This window comes from Ipomoea nil, unplaced genomic scaffold, assembly GCF_001879475.1.
Source record: "Ipomoea nil cultivar Tokyo-kokei standard unplaced genomic scaffold, Asagao_1.1 scaffold1770, whole genome shotgun sequence".
NCBI lineage: Eukaryota > Viridiplantae > Streptophyta > Magnoliopsida > Solanales > Convolvulaceae > Ipomoea > Ipomoea nil.
In genome coordinates, this window is record NW_017618198.1 from 2,160,029 (window position 1) to 2,172,193 (window position 12,165).

The 12,165-nt window shown below is 37.5% G+C and overlaps 3 protein-coding genes across 3 annotated transcripts; 1 reads left to right on the forward strand and 2 right to left on the reverse strand.

The window, feature by feature from the left end:
- Positions 1-175: 175 nt before the first annotated feature.
- On the forward strand, positions 176-3,338 carry LOC109192457 (exocyst complex component EXO70B1-like). Its single transcript, XM_019343108.1, has 2 exons — positions 176-2,411; positions 3,015-3,338. Exon 1 carries the CDS (start codon positions 321-323, stop codon positions 2,175-2,177), a length of 1,857 nt encoding a protein of 618 aa, XP_019198653.1. The 5' UTR covers positions 176-320; the 3' UTR covers positions 2,178-2,411; positions 3,015-3,338.
- Positions 3,339-3,966: 628 nt separating this feature from the next.
- LOC109192459 (transmembrane protein 87A) lies at positions 3,967-8,096 on the reverse strand. The gene is made up of 5 exons (XM_019343109.1): positions 7,709-8,096; positions 6,109-7,027; positions 5,520-5,615; positions 4,828-4,964; positions 3,967-4,410 (listed from the first exon to the last, which is right to left on the reverse strand). Exons 1-5 carry the CDS (start codon positions 7,936-7,938, stop codon positions 4,245-4,247), a joined length of 1,548 nt encoding a protein of 515 aa, XP_019198654.1. The 5' UTR covers positions 7,939-8,096; the 3' UTR covers positions 3,967-4,244.
- Positions 8,097-9,310: 1,214 nt separating this feature from the next.
- Positions 9,311-11,491, reverse strand: LOC109192461 (sm-like protein LSM1B). The gene is made up of 5 exons (XM_019343111.1): positions 11,053-11,491; positions 10,101-10,169; positions 9,905-10,020; positions 9,742-9,804; positions 9,311-9,619 (listed from the first exon to the last, which is right to left on the reverse strand). The coding sequence occupies exons 1-5, from the start codon at positions 11,111-11,113 to the stop codon at positions 9,542-9,544; spliced, it is 387 nt and encodes a 128-aa protein (XP_019198656.1). The 5' UTR covers positions 11,114-11,491; the 3' UTR covers positions 9,311-9,541.
- Positions 11,492-12,165: the final 674 nt, after the last annotated feature.

The window sequence follows — 12,165 nt, forward strand, 5'->3', positions numbered from 1 at the left end:
TTTGATTCACAAATTTCTTAAATATTGAACATACAACAAATTTCTAATTGGTTGGGGTGTTTGACGAATAATATTTGTTTTTGTTTTTTTTCACTGTTAGTCTAAGGAGTGTGCTATTGACTAATGTTCCTGTGATATTATTAGAAATTTGAAGAAAAAATTAAATCAATAAAATTTTCAAAAAAGCTTCCATTTTTTATTGTTCTTCACCATCATCTTCTTTGTTATTTCTGCTTGTGCTTATCTATCTCTTTCTTCTCTCAAAAGTTTCGTATCTTTTGGGCTTTGAATCTTGGATTCTAGGTTCCGGATTTCCAATTATGGAGCCACCTGGAAACGACGCCGTAGCATACGACTCGGCTGAGCAGATAATTCTCCGGTGGGACTCCACGGCGTCGGAAGATGCTAGAGAGAAGATGATCTTCGGCGGAGACCGACAGGAGATCGACCTGTACTTGAGCGCCGTCGATGAAATCCAGCGCTCCATGGAGTCGGCATCGCTGTCGGATGACCAGGGCAAAGCTAACAGCGCGATCCAGATCGCCATGGCTCGACTCGAGGACGAGTTCCGTAGCATCCTCATAGCTCACACCAGTCCGATCGAAGCTGAGTCGCTATTCGAGTCGAGTTCTTCTTCTTCCAGAGTCGGTTACAGCCCCAGGACTAGCAGCAGCGAGATGAGCTTGGGAGAGCAAGAGTTCAAGAGCTTTGACTTTGAGGAAGAAAGCTCGTTGACCAAGGAGCTAGAGCTTGAGGAGAGCCGGAGGAGCAGCAGCAGCTACCGATCTATGAGTAGCTTCCGAGAAATCGACCTCATGCCGCTGGATGCAATCCACGACCTCCGGAGCATCGCCGTGCGGATGATTTCCGCCGGATATCTGCGCGAGTGTGTTCAGGTGTACGGCAGCGTCCGGAAGTCGGCGGTTGACGCGAGCTTCAGGAAGCTTGGGATAGAGAAGTTGAGCATCGGAGATATCCAGAGGATGGAATGGGAGACTCTCGAGACGAAGATCCGACGATGGATACGGGCCGCCAAATTGTGCGTTCGGATACTCTTCGCCAGTGAGAAGAAGCTCTGCGAGCAAATCTTCGAGGGTTTAGGCACCGCAACTGACGATGCTTGCTTTATGGAGACTATCAAAGGTCCGGCTATTCAGCTTTTTAATTTCGCCGAAGCTATTAGTATTAGCCGGCGATCACCGGAGAAATTGTTTAAGATTTTGGATCTTCATGATGCTTTATCAGATTTATTGCCTGATATAGAAATAGTGTTTGAATCAAAATCCTCAGAGTCCTTTAGGGTTCAGGCAGCTGAGATATTGTCTAGGTTAGGAGAGGCAGTGAGAGGGATATTGTCTGAATTTGAAAATGCAGTGCTTCGTGAGCCTTCAAGAGTTGCTGTCCCAGGAGGAACTATTCATCCATTGACTAGGTATGTGATGAATTACATCAGTTTGATCTCTGATTACAAACAGACTTTGGTTGAATTGATTGTTTCGAATCCTTCAACGGGGTCAAGATATTCGAGTGACCCTAATACACCAGATATGGATTTCACCGAGGTAGAGGGGCAGACCCCTTTGGCGCTTCATTTAATTTGGATAATTGTGATCTTACAGTTCAACTTAGATGCGAAGTCTAAGCACTACAAAGATGCTTCCTTGGCACATTTGTTCATGATGAATAATGTTCATTATATTGTTCAGAAGATTAAGGGCTCACCCGAGCTAAGGGAGATGATTGGGGATGATTATTTGAGGAAGTTAACTGGGAAGTTCAGGCAAGCAGCTACTAATTACCAGAGGTCGACTTGGGTGAGGGTTTTGTATTGTTTGAGAGATGAGGGGTTGCATGTTGGCAGCTTCTCATCCGGGGTGTCAAAGACTGCCTTGAGAGAGAGGTTTAAGAGCTTCAATGCTATGTTTGAAGAGGTTCACCGAACACAGTCTACATGGTTGATACCAGATACTCAGCTTCGTGAAGAGCTACGAATTTCCATGTCTGAGAGGTTGATCCCTGCTTATAGATCTTTCCTTGGACGGTTTAGGAGTCATATTGAGAGTGGAAGGCACCCAGAAAATTACATTAAGTACTCGGTCGAGGACCTTGAGAATGCAGTCCTTGATTTCTTCGAGGGAAACCCAGTGTCTCAGCACTTGAGGAGGGCACCTCACTAAGGGGATTGGTGTAAGTTTTTATGAATTAGAATCTAGGCCAATTCTTTGATTCTTTGTGGAGTATGCAGGAGACGGGGCATCTGGTTGTCAATCAGACTCTTAGTTGAGTTCCCAGATAGTTTAAAGGGGTTGCTTATTTAATCTACTTCAAAACAGAGAAGATCAAGATTCAAGACAAGCCATAATAAGTCTCCAGCATAGCTTCTGCTCCCCTGCCCGAATCCTCCTAGCCATGTAAGCACAGTGTTGTACCTTTTCCATGTTTAAATTTGTTTTGTTTTTTTTATGGTCATATAAAAATTGTTGTATTGGTTTCACTTTTTGAAATTTTTTAACTAATCATCATGTTTCATTAATAGACTTGATTACCAGATAAGTTTGATGACTCCTAGAATGTTTGCTTCAAAATGAACAATAATGTCATGATGAAATGGTTCTATTTTCTTTATAGAACTTTGAATGTGGCAATTTGAAAGCCAATGCTTTTTGACTATCACGTATTGACTAGTAACTCCAATGGTCTTTTGTTAGTCGCAATACTTGTCTAGGTGAAGTTTGAGTCGTAAAGTTTGACTGCCGACTTCCAAGGCTCTTGAAGTAGAGGTCAACCCTATTATGGAACGTTCCATAGGGCTGGCTGTCTGGGGTTGACTTGTTGAATATGAATTCAAGGGTTGAACAAAGTGGCATTCCACATTGGGGTTTTACAGTTGTAACTTGTAAATTAGAAGTACTCAAGCCGTGTCTAGTATATACTTCAGTTCAGTGCTGTTTACATGCCCGAGCTTTGGTGAAATATGTTCATGATGATTTAAATGTCTTGAAATGTGACTATAGGTTTCAGCATTACATGTACTGTGAAGAAAGGCTCTGGATGTGTGATTGCTTCTCTTCAGTAGAGAAGTTGTAGTTTAAAGTTTGTCTCGCCCCGGCGCTTCCTTTTTCGCCTTTCTGGGCGCTTCTCTCTATCCAATTGACAGAAATTTCCTGGGTGGGGTGAAACAAAATGTTGTGAAGTACTCTGCTTTTGTAAAATATACTTTACCCTGGCCTAGATCAATTCTTCTTTTGTTTTTCCTTGCTTCTCTTTTGGTCATCCTTGTATGAAGTATATTTATGAACTCTGGGAAGGTGGTGCTTAATTTTCATTGTCAGCAGTTTCAGCCGCAGGCTTTATAGCATAAAAGATGATATTTGCTCCACCATATTATTAATCGAATAAGCAGGGAAATAAGAATGCACCATCCACCATATTATTAATCGAATAAGCAGGGAAATAAGAATGCACCATTAAAAAAATAAAGGGAAAAAGGGTCGGCTATGGGTTATCTAGGTTAGTTTACTTGTGATCTTTTATCGATTTGGATCATAACATGGGATTTACCTATATCCAAAAGAGTTGTGGGATTTTTCTTGTCATCCAAAAAAAATGTGACTAATTTACATTGCTATATAAATTACTGACAATTATTCATTTTTAAGATACTAAAAATTTATTTTTAATGTAATGAGAAATTTATTTTAGATAATAAACCTAAAAATAACTTTCAAAAAATAATATTTAATATATTAAAAATAAACCTTCCTTCAATGATTGAGGTATGGCACCGAGTGCCCGAGTGTAACTATCATTGTTCTTTTATTCTTTTTCTTTTTTCTTTTTAATAATATATACATCAAATCAAATTGGGGTTAAACTTCAAACAGAAGAATGTACAAAATCTCAGTTATCGATGTTCCATCTGCCATTGAAAATTAAATATTAAAAAAAAAAGTCAAGGGCACGAGCTTTGAAAAGAAAGAGTTCTGGTATACTAAAGAAGGAAAAGAGTATCTGCAGATATATTATTTGTTCCCATCGCAGACACGGACATCATAACCATAACATTAAGCTATTTTTCCTATGAGTCCACGAATTGTAATAATACAAATATGTGAGACAAAGATAAAATAGAACTAGAAGGTACAACAAACAAGAAACTAGCAACATACACGGATTCTAATACATTCAAACTCATCCCACCTCACCTCTGCTTGTAAGACTATACAAAATTGACGCGTTTTGCTTTACTCCGTCTTGTCCTCTTCCACATCACCATTCCCGCTGTCACCCAGCGCTTGTTTTACTTCAGATGGAGTTCGTACTTCCTTTGAGGGCAGAGGTGAAGGCTTTATGAGTGTCAGAGTGTCGTCCTTGTCAAAATCTTCACTACCATCCCCTGAATAAGCGTACCTGTCAAATGAATAGACCAGTGAGTTTTGGAATTTAAAGCATTGTATGAGTCGTTTGAGAATTATGGCTATTGTAAGGGTAAAGCCCTGCCAAATTTCTTTGTTCTGAAGAAGCAACGAAATTTGGATGATTGATAATCATAGAAAACCAGTATCACATTGAGAGAACTGGAAACCATGCTTTAATCCTTCTTGATGCATGGTAAAAATGTCCTCGATTTTTTATTTTATTTAGGGGAATGCAAGTTGAACTAGAGACCTTCTACATAGAGTCTGAGGCTTAATGGCTTATACTGTTAGACTACACGGTCTTAGCTGTCCCATCACATCATATTTAGCATTTGATGTTCAAGTATCAGGCAGAAAATGCAATTGTCATTAATAAATGTATATTAAGGATGTGAAAGATGATATTTACCTTGTTGAGCTCTGTGATGGTGCCCAAAGGGCACAGATGACACAGAGAAGAGAGAAAGACAAAACATGCCAGAAAGCAGGGATGATCCATGCATTTTTCCATCGCTCATTGTAGACATCAGTGGACTTAAAGTAAATCTGCATAATAAAGTTACACCATTAACATATGACTTTGGGAGAAGCAGCTGACTATCTACCTTTTTTTCATAAACAGATTAGAAATTATATTTCCAATACAAATAATAAATGACACAGATAATTGCACAAAAACAGAATATGCAAATGCCCATCATGCTGTCCATAAAGGAGCTCCTCAGAGTTTTTGTTTTAGATAATCTTTGAATTCAACCTCACTTCACAAAAAGAACCAGTCGCTTTCTACCAGAGCATAATTTATATCAACTATAAAGTGTTCAAAGAAATAGTATTTTAGTAATTTTTTGCTCAGTGAGTTTGGATTTAATTTTAAAGTTGAAAGTTTTACATGAGCTAATTGTTATAGACTTGGATTCAGTTTCGTGATATCATAGTTACAGTTTCAAATCATACCAGAGATTTCAGGTTCAGAACGAAACCAACAGTGACTTGTGTGTGTGTGTATATATATATATATATATATATATATATATATATATATATATATATATATGAATTACAATGCAGCATGCATCAAATTTCTACAAGTATTATTACCTCATAGCATATCCAACCAATAGATACAATAACAGCTACTGCCAATGCATTTGTGAACTTGCGGTAAATGTCTAACTTTGCTGTCAATCTTCTAGCCTGTTACATCATAGTATGTAAAAAATATATAAGTTAATTTCCTTTTATGATAAAATGAATTATAGTAAATAGTAATACCCCATTTCCCAACTGCAGGTAAAATTGAACAAGAGCTCATTCATCAAGCACAGATTGTCACAAATATCAATAAATATCCATCTCAGTGCAGTTAACAAATTATGTAGGCATATGACTATATTTTTTTTTTTTGGGTGTAAACATGGTTTCCACCGTCGGACATAGTGACTAATCCCCTCACTGAATTGTAGGCACCTCTTTTGGGTGGGACAGCTGGCCTGGAGATTTAAGGCTACTCCATGCCCAAAGCCAAGGATCGAACCCTTGACCTTTGGTAAAGGATGGATGAGTCCCTTCCACTCAACCCCCCCCCCCCCCACCCCCCCCCCCCAAGGTTAAGGCATATGACTATATGAGTACCCATTAATGCAAATATAAAATGAGCAATGAATATGTATACACAGATGTCATGTACCTGAAGCTTATTTAATGTTGAAGAGAGAGCACTGAATATCCAAAGGATGAAGAAAGCATCCAAAAATGCGACAGGAAGTACAAAAAACAATCTCGCCTTTCCCGATAGATCACTTATTGCACCAACATTTTCTACTATCTCAAGCACCTCAGATGCTATAAAGAAAGTTCCTCCGAGCATAAGAACTTTAGATGTAATACCACCTAGGGTAGGTCTGACAACACCATAACCCATAGAAACCATCAGAATGATTAAACGTGAAATAGTGCGCTTCACAGTGCCAAAGGTGACAGCCCACACAGTGATCCCAGTTGGTCTGACTCCTGTTTCATTAAACTCAAGATAATCAAAATACCACAAGGCCATCTCACACATGCCCAATGTTATTACTAGAGTAATACAATTTTGTAAAGTTAGAACTTCTCTCCAGAATCTCGCATACTGTGAAAACCAAAAGACACCAAGTAACACGAATGCAAGAGACATGAGCCCAAAGAAGTTCATGAGTGGTGCCATTCTACCAGGTAGGTAACCAGTAGGGTTTTTCCATATGGTTTTTCCTTCAACAACAACTTCCTTAAGATTCAGATCACAATGAATAAAATACAAATTATACATTCCAGTTTTTGTAATTTGTATTTCTCTTGGCTCCAGTGCAGTGTCATCCTTATCAACATCAAATGAGACACCAAACACCTGAGGCCAACCAGGATGTTCAGTAGATGGACGGTGAATGATTTCCCCTTGATTACACACCCCAAGTTTGGCAAGATCTGCTGTGCAACAAACAGCTCTTTGCCCCCCATAAGCTGAGCCCCCAATCATCTCTCTCTCATCCACCTCAAAAACTAATGCATAAATGGACCCCGAGCTGAAATTTGAAAACTCTCTGGGCCTCCGGAATATAATCTTCTCAAAGCTGGTATTTATATAAAGCAGGTTAGCCAATACTTTGTGTTGTAAACTAACTTTAACACAAAACCTTAACCACTAGTAGTTACTTCAAGAACCATTAAGTAAGGAAATACAAATCAAAGCAGCTACAATCCAAAAATCCTGTAGTATATAAAAACTGAATGAAATACTCCATTTTATGTGGTGCAGAATTTTAATTTGAAGCTACAATCTATAAACTGCATAGTAACTTAAGATATGCTCTGTATTTCTACATCAAGTACTAGCTTCAGTATACAATGTAATGGAGTCAAATCAAGCAGCACAGAGCACAGCAAATCAGCAATATGCAAAATAATTTAGTCATTGATTTTAGAATCACTACATTTAGTCCCTGTTATGTAAAAGGCCCCATAAAACTTCACATATTCTAACCTATCAATCACTTAATCAAACATAAACTAATTTAATTTAATTTAATTTTTACAATCACAAACGAGCAGTAGCTAACCACATAGCAACTAAAAGCTCATTGCTTCTGAGTTCTGCATCTACTATCAAACACGATTTTCTAACGTTCATAAGATCTCCGCAGATCATAATACTCAGCGAAAAAACACGAAGTTTGAAGCAAATCAGATCAAACAATGATGAGATCTCAAGTACGTTATATGCTAAAACACAGTGAGAGACGAGAAAAAATCACCGAACGAAAGCATCGCCGTTGGAAGATAGAGGAGAAGACTCGTTGCGGTTGGGAACGGAAGAGTAAATGCCTTCGCTGCCTCCATAGACCACGAATGCATTGCCTTTGCCCGCGAATTTCTCGCCTGTGTAGTCATGTACTGAAGCTTCCGAGTACCGAAGCAGAAATACGCAAAGTAGCGTCAGCAGTGAAGTAGCTCTGATTGGCTTCGTCGACGAAGACCGCGACATTGCCGGAGCTGAGTCCAACTCGGTGGATCTGCTTGTACACAAAGCTTTGGCTGCACAACACCGACCGACGGAGAGAGAAGGAGAGAGAGAGAGAGTGAGAGAGATCTCGCGAGTGGTGAGGGAAGAGAGAACACTGGACTGCTGGTGACTAAAGTGAGTAAGTGACAAACGACTAAACGAGGTTAGTTAAAAAAATGTTTTCAATCTTTTTAATATTTAGTTTTTTTTTTTTTTTAAATGTTAGTAACTCTAATACATTGTAGTATCTGTTCAAATATACTTTATTAACTTAATGAAACACAAAGAGTATCACATTATATACTAGTTAATAACATTTTTTATTCTTAAGTTAGGGTGATATAAATTAATTTTCTCATCAATTTTTGATACATTTATTTCTTTTCTCAATACTTAAATCTATTAACTATTTATGAAAGGCATCCATAATACTAAAAAAATAAGAGTTTATTTTCTAAGAATATAATTTAAATCCTTCAATATCATTGTTCTTTTAACTCAAACATACAAAATTATCGTTTTTGGGTATACAATTAGGATTAAGAAATGAAAATTGGAAAAATTATCTTATTTATTTTATGTGTTTGAGTCAAATGAACGATGATATTGAAACATTTAGATAATATTAACAAAAAAGTTCTCATCTTTTAATTAACGAATTTTGATAAAAAATAATCAATTTGAGAATAACTGAAGAGAAAAAAGTAAATACATTTATAATTAATGAGAGAAATAAACATATCACTATAACTCATGAGAAAAATATCTTCTTCTTTTTCTTTTTTTTTTTTAAAAAAAAAAAAAACTATTTTTAATTTATAAAATATTATATGTGTTTAGTAAATCAAAATTTATTTATTTTTCATATAAAAATATCAAGACTAATAGTGTTGGATAATCACACAAGGGAATAGGTTTTCAATGTCAACCTTGGATCATATGACATTGACAACATAAAAACTTATTTGCAAAATAAGTTCAATATCATCTTAACAAAAATGAAAATTGAATGAAACTTATTAATCTTAATAACGGCAGAGCAGTATATTTCTTTGAAATAAAATGATTATTTCTTTCTTTCATTTAATCTAGTCAAGCAATGCCTAAATTTAACAATGAAAATAAATGGTTTGACCAAATACGTTTCAGAAACAATACAAAGAGAAAGTAATAAATATTACACAATAATCTTCTTCTCCCAATATTTTTAGTCTTGTTTGGCTCTCATTCGATTATATAAACTGTATAAAAACACACATTCATAAAAACTGTATAAAAGCACAAATTCATAAGGCGGCTAATATTTTTAGTACCTTTTATCTTTCATTTTGATCATATATCTCCAGAACCATTATGAGCAAGAATGCGCGAAATATGATTGCAAATCTAGAAACAAGAATGTATGTATTGTGAATTTTACAATGATGTATAAAAACGATGAATAAAGGGAACTCCGGGGGGCAATGTTTGACCATCTTCGGGTCCTAGTTACATTTTTGTGCCCACCCGGCAGGCAACCGCGATAAAATAGTTGCGGGAGGCAAGTACAAGAGCAGAGGAACCTGACATCGCTGCAAAATATATCTCAGTCCATATCGAGGAATTCCATCCTCTTTCGCATTGTGCCTTTGAGATCCGATGCCTCCCTTTCTGCTTTTTGCGCCTACATCGAAATAAGAACACGAAAGCATGGTCACTACATCAAAATATTGATGTTCTAAAGATAATTTTTGGCTAATAAGTGCACAGATTATAGACTGGAGTAGCAATTTGGCGGTACCATACCCTTCGTATCTCTGGTACTGAAACGCGGGTCATATGTGGCGGAAGTTCGTCCTTATCCAAATCCTGAACAATCACATAAGAACTTTCTTTATGTAAGAAGTTTGCATAAACAATGGAGCTGAAGAAATATAGAACTAAAGCCAAAAAAGATACAATAACATACCAGCTCACCAATCAAGACGACATTTTCTCCACGGATTACATATAATCCTAACGGCATGTCACAATAGATATCACCAACAATAAGACGTTCACAAGCTCCTTCAAGAACAGCATTGGCTAAAAAGTACAGGGGGAATACCGTCAATTTGCCAAGTATTTCAGTCAAAAATATTGTGGGTGAAAGAAAAGAAATGTACCAAATTGGTCAAAAGAGCGAAGTATCCCCAAAAGCTTTCGACCATCTCGTAACAACACAAGAATTTTCTCTGTCAAAGACGATAAGTGGTGATGGTCAAGATCACATACAGGATAACATCAAATTCAAGTAAAAACAATGGCTAGTTTAACTAAGTTTGTTATGGCCATGGAAAGAGCGCATCCTATATCTAATCTAATTATGATATAAATCAAACAACGTGCGACACAAACAACAAAGGAATATAGGTAACTTTAAATATAATTTTCCACCAAGCAAACAACAAATAAACATGACCGAACTTAATTAATGTCAAAGGAACATTCACAAACTTTTTTTCCATAGAAGAAAATCCATCCATACTATATCTCTGCTATCATCATTAACAAAGTACCAAGATACCGGGGGGCAACCCTAGCCCAGTTGGTCAGATTGTTGACTTAATAATCACAAAGTTACAAGTTCGGGAACAGCCTATTGGCCTTCTTGGTTTGAGCCGATCAACTATGGGCAACCTAGACTGGTTTACCTCAAGGAGAGGTCCTTTGCTAGCTAGGGTAACAAGGCGGCTCCGCGGGATTTACTCCGTGCACACCTTAGTGGTTGCCGGTTTCCTAGTCACTCAAAAAAAAGTACCACCATACTACAACCTCAAACCTAAGTTAACTCCAAATCCAGTTCTTATGACAAGAAGTCCAGAAAGTAAAATCTTATTAGCCCATGATAAAAATTATTGAAAAATTAGGTCAAAGCTCAACTACAGTTCTAAACTTTAAAGAATACACAAAAGACATTGAGCAATCACTACCATATACCAAACATCAAGCAATAAACTTTTCAAGAATCATCGATACAGTGCAGTAAAATCCATATCCCGAACGCGAAAGGCTATAACTTTATACACATTAATGCTAATCAAACTCAAATTCAACGGAGGGAAAGGGAGAACTGACTGTCAAGATAATTGGCAAGAGAGGTAGAGAGATAAATGTCCTCCGCACTAGCCCAAGACATTATTGATGATGATGATGAAGGTGAATGGGAGTTGTACGCTCAAAGTAGCTCAGCTTTTCCGGTATCAGAAAATTCACCGAAAACTTCTCCAATTTATATCCAAATTGCATTGGCAGCTCGGATTACCCTCGGCTTATATTGCTCCCCAAAACCCCAGTTCTTGAATCTTGAAAAAGTCCAATGCTAAAACCCAAACGGAAAAAGGGTTGGAGGGAGAAACTTGCTGACTTTTGCGCTTTGATTCAGATCTGGGAAAACCCTAACTACCGTTGTGACGCACGGAGCCACGGAGTATTTACTACAGAAATCTGGCGAGAGAGAAATAGAAGGCCAAGCTTCCCCTAGCACTTCTGCCTTCTCATGGCCCCAAAAAGATTACTTATTTCCATATGACCCATCACCTTTTCTATCTTTCCATCTTTACTTATTTTTTTTTTTTTTTGAAAAATGTTCAAATTAGCCACCGAACTATACATAAAAGTGTAATTGCGTTATTCAACTAAAAAAATGTAATAAGTCTTTGAAATGTCTAAAATTATACAATTCAATCAAATTTGATATGTTTCTTAAGTTATCAATAACGTGATATTTTTATCTTATTAAAAAAATTATATTTTTTAATTTACTTTAATAATTTTAAACAAAATAATTTTAAAAAAAAAAATCTACTCTCCCTGTTTCATCTCCAACATGGAGACAAAGAAGGTCGGAAACGAAGAAAACGTTTGAAAACTCCTCCAATTCTTTGGGATGTTGGGACCAATTCCACCTGTATGGGCGCTCAGTTGGTCACATATGTGAAATTTTGCGAACAATGATCCGGGATCGAGTCTCACCAATGGCAGTGTGGGAGCAGCCTATCAAAGTGCGAGGGACTCCTTGTGCGCATCTCACTCTGTCGAATCGGAGCGTAGGGGGCCCTTGGGGTCAAAGTGCGAGGGAAGGGGGGCCTTGGGGTCAAAGTGCGAGGGACTCCTTCTGCGCAGCTCACTTTGTCGAATCCGAGTGTAGGGGGCCCTTGGGGTTGTGAATTAAACTTTTAGGCAACAATA

Coding starts and splice junctions, on each gene's coding strand:
- LOC109192461 (XM_019343111.1), bottom strand. CDS start 11,113: ATGTCTTGGGCTAGTGCGGAGGACATTTATCTCTCTACCTCTCTTGCC. Junction 10,170..11,052: donor TCTTGCCAATTATCTTGACA/GTCAGTTCTCCC, acceptor CGTCTTTGACAG/AGAAAATTCTTGTGTTGTTA. Junction 9,620..9,741: donor CAGTACCAGAGATACGAAGG/GTATGGTACCGC, acceptor ATTTCGATGTAG/GCGCAAAAAGCAGAAAGGGA.
- LOC109192459 (XM_019343109.1), bottom strand. CDS start 7,938: ATGTCGCGGTCTTCGTCGACGAAGCCAATCAGAGCTACTTCACTGCTG. Junction 5,616..6,108: donor CAACATTAAATAAGCTTCAG/GTACATGACATC, acceptor ATGATGTAACAG/GCTAGAAGATTGACAGCAAA. Junction 4,965..5,519: donor TTGGTTGGATATGCTATGAG/GTAATAATACTT, acceptor TTTATTATGCAG/ATTTACTTTAAGTCCACTGA.
- LOC109192457 (XM_019343108.1), top strand. CDS start 321: ATGGAGCCACCTGGAAACGACGCCGTAGCATACGACTCGGCTGAGCAG.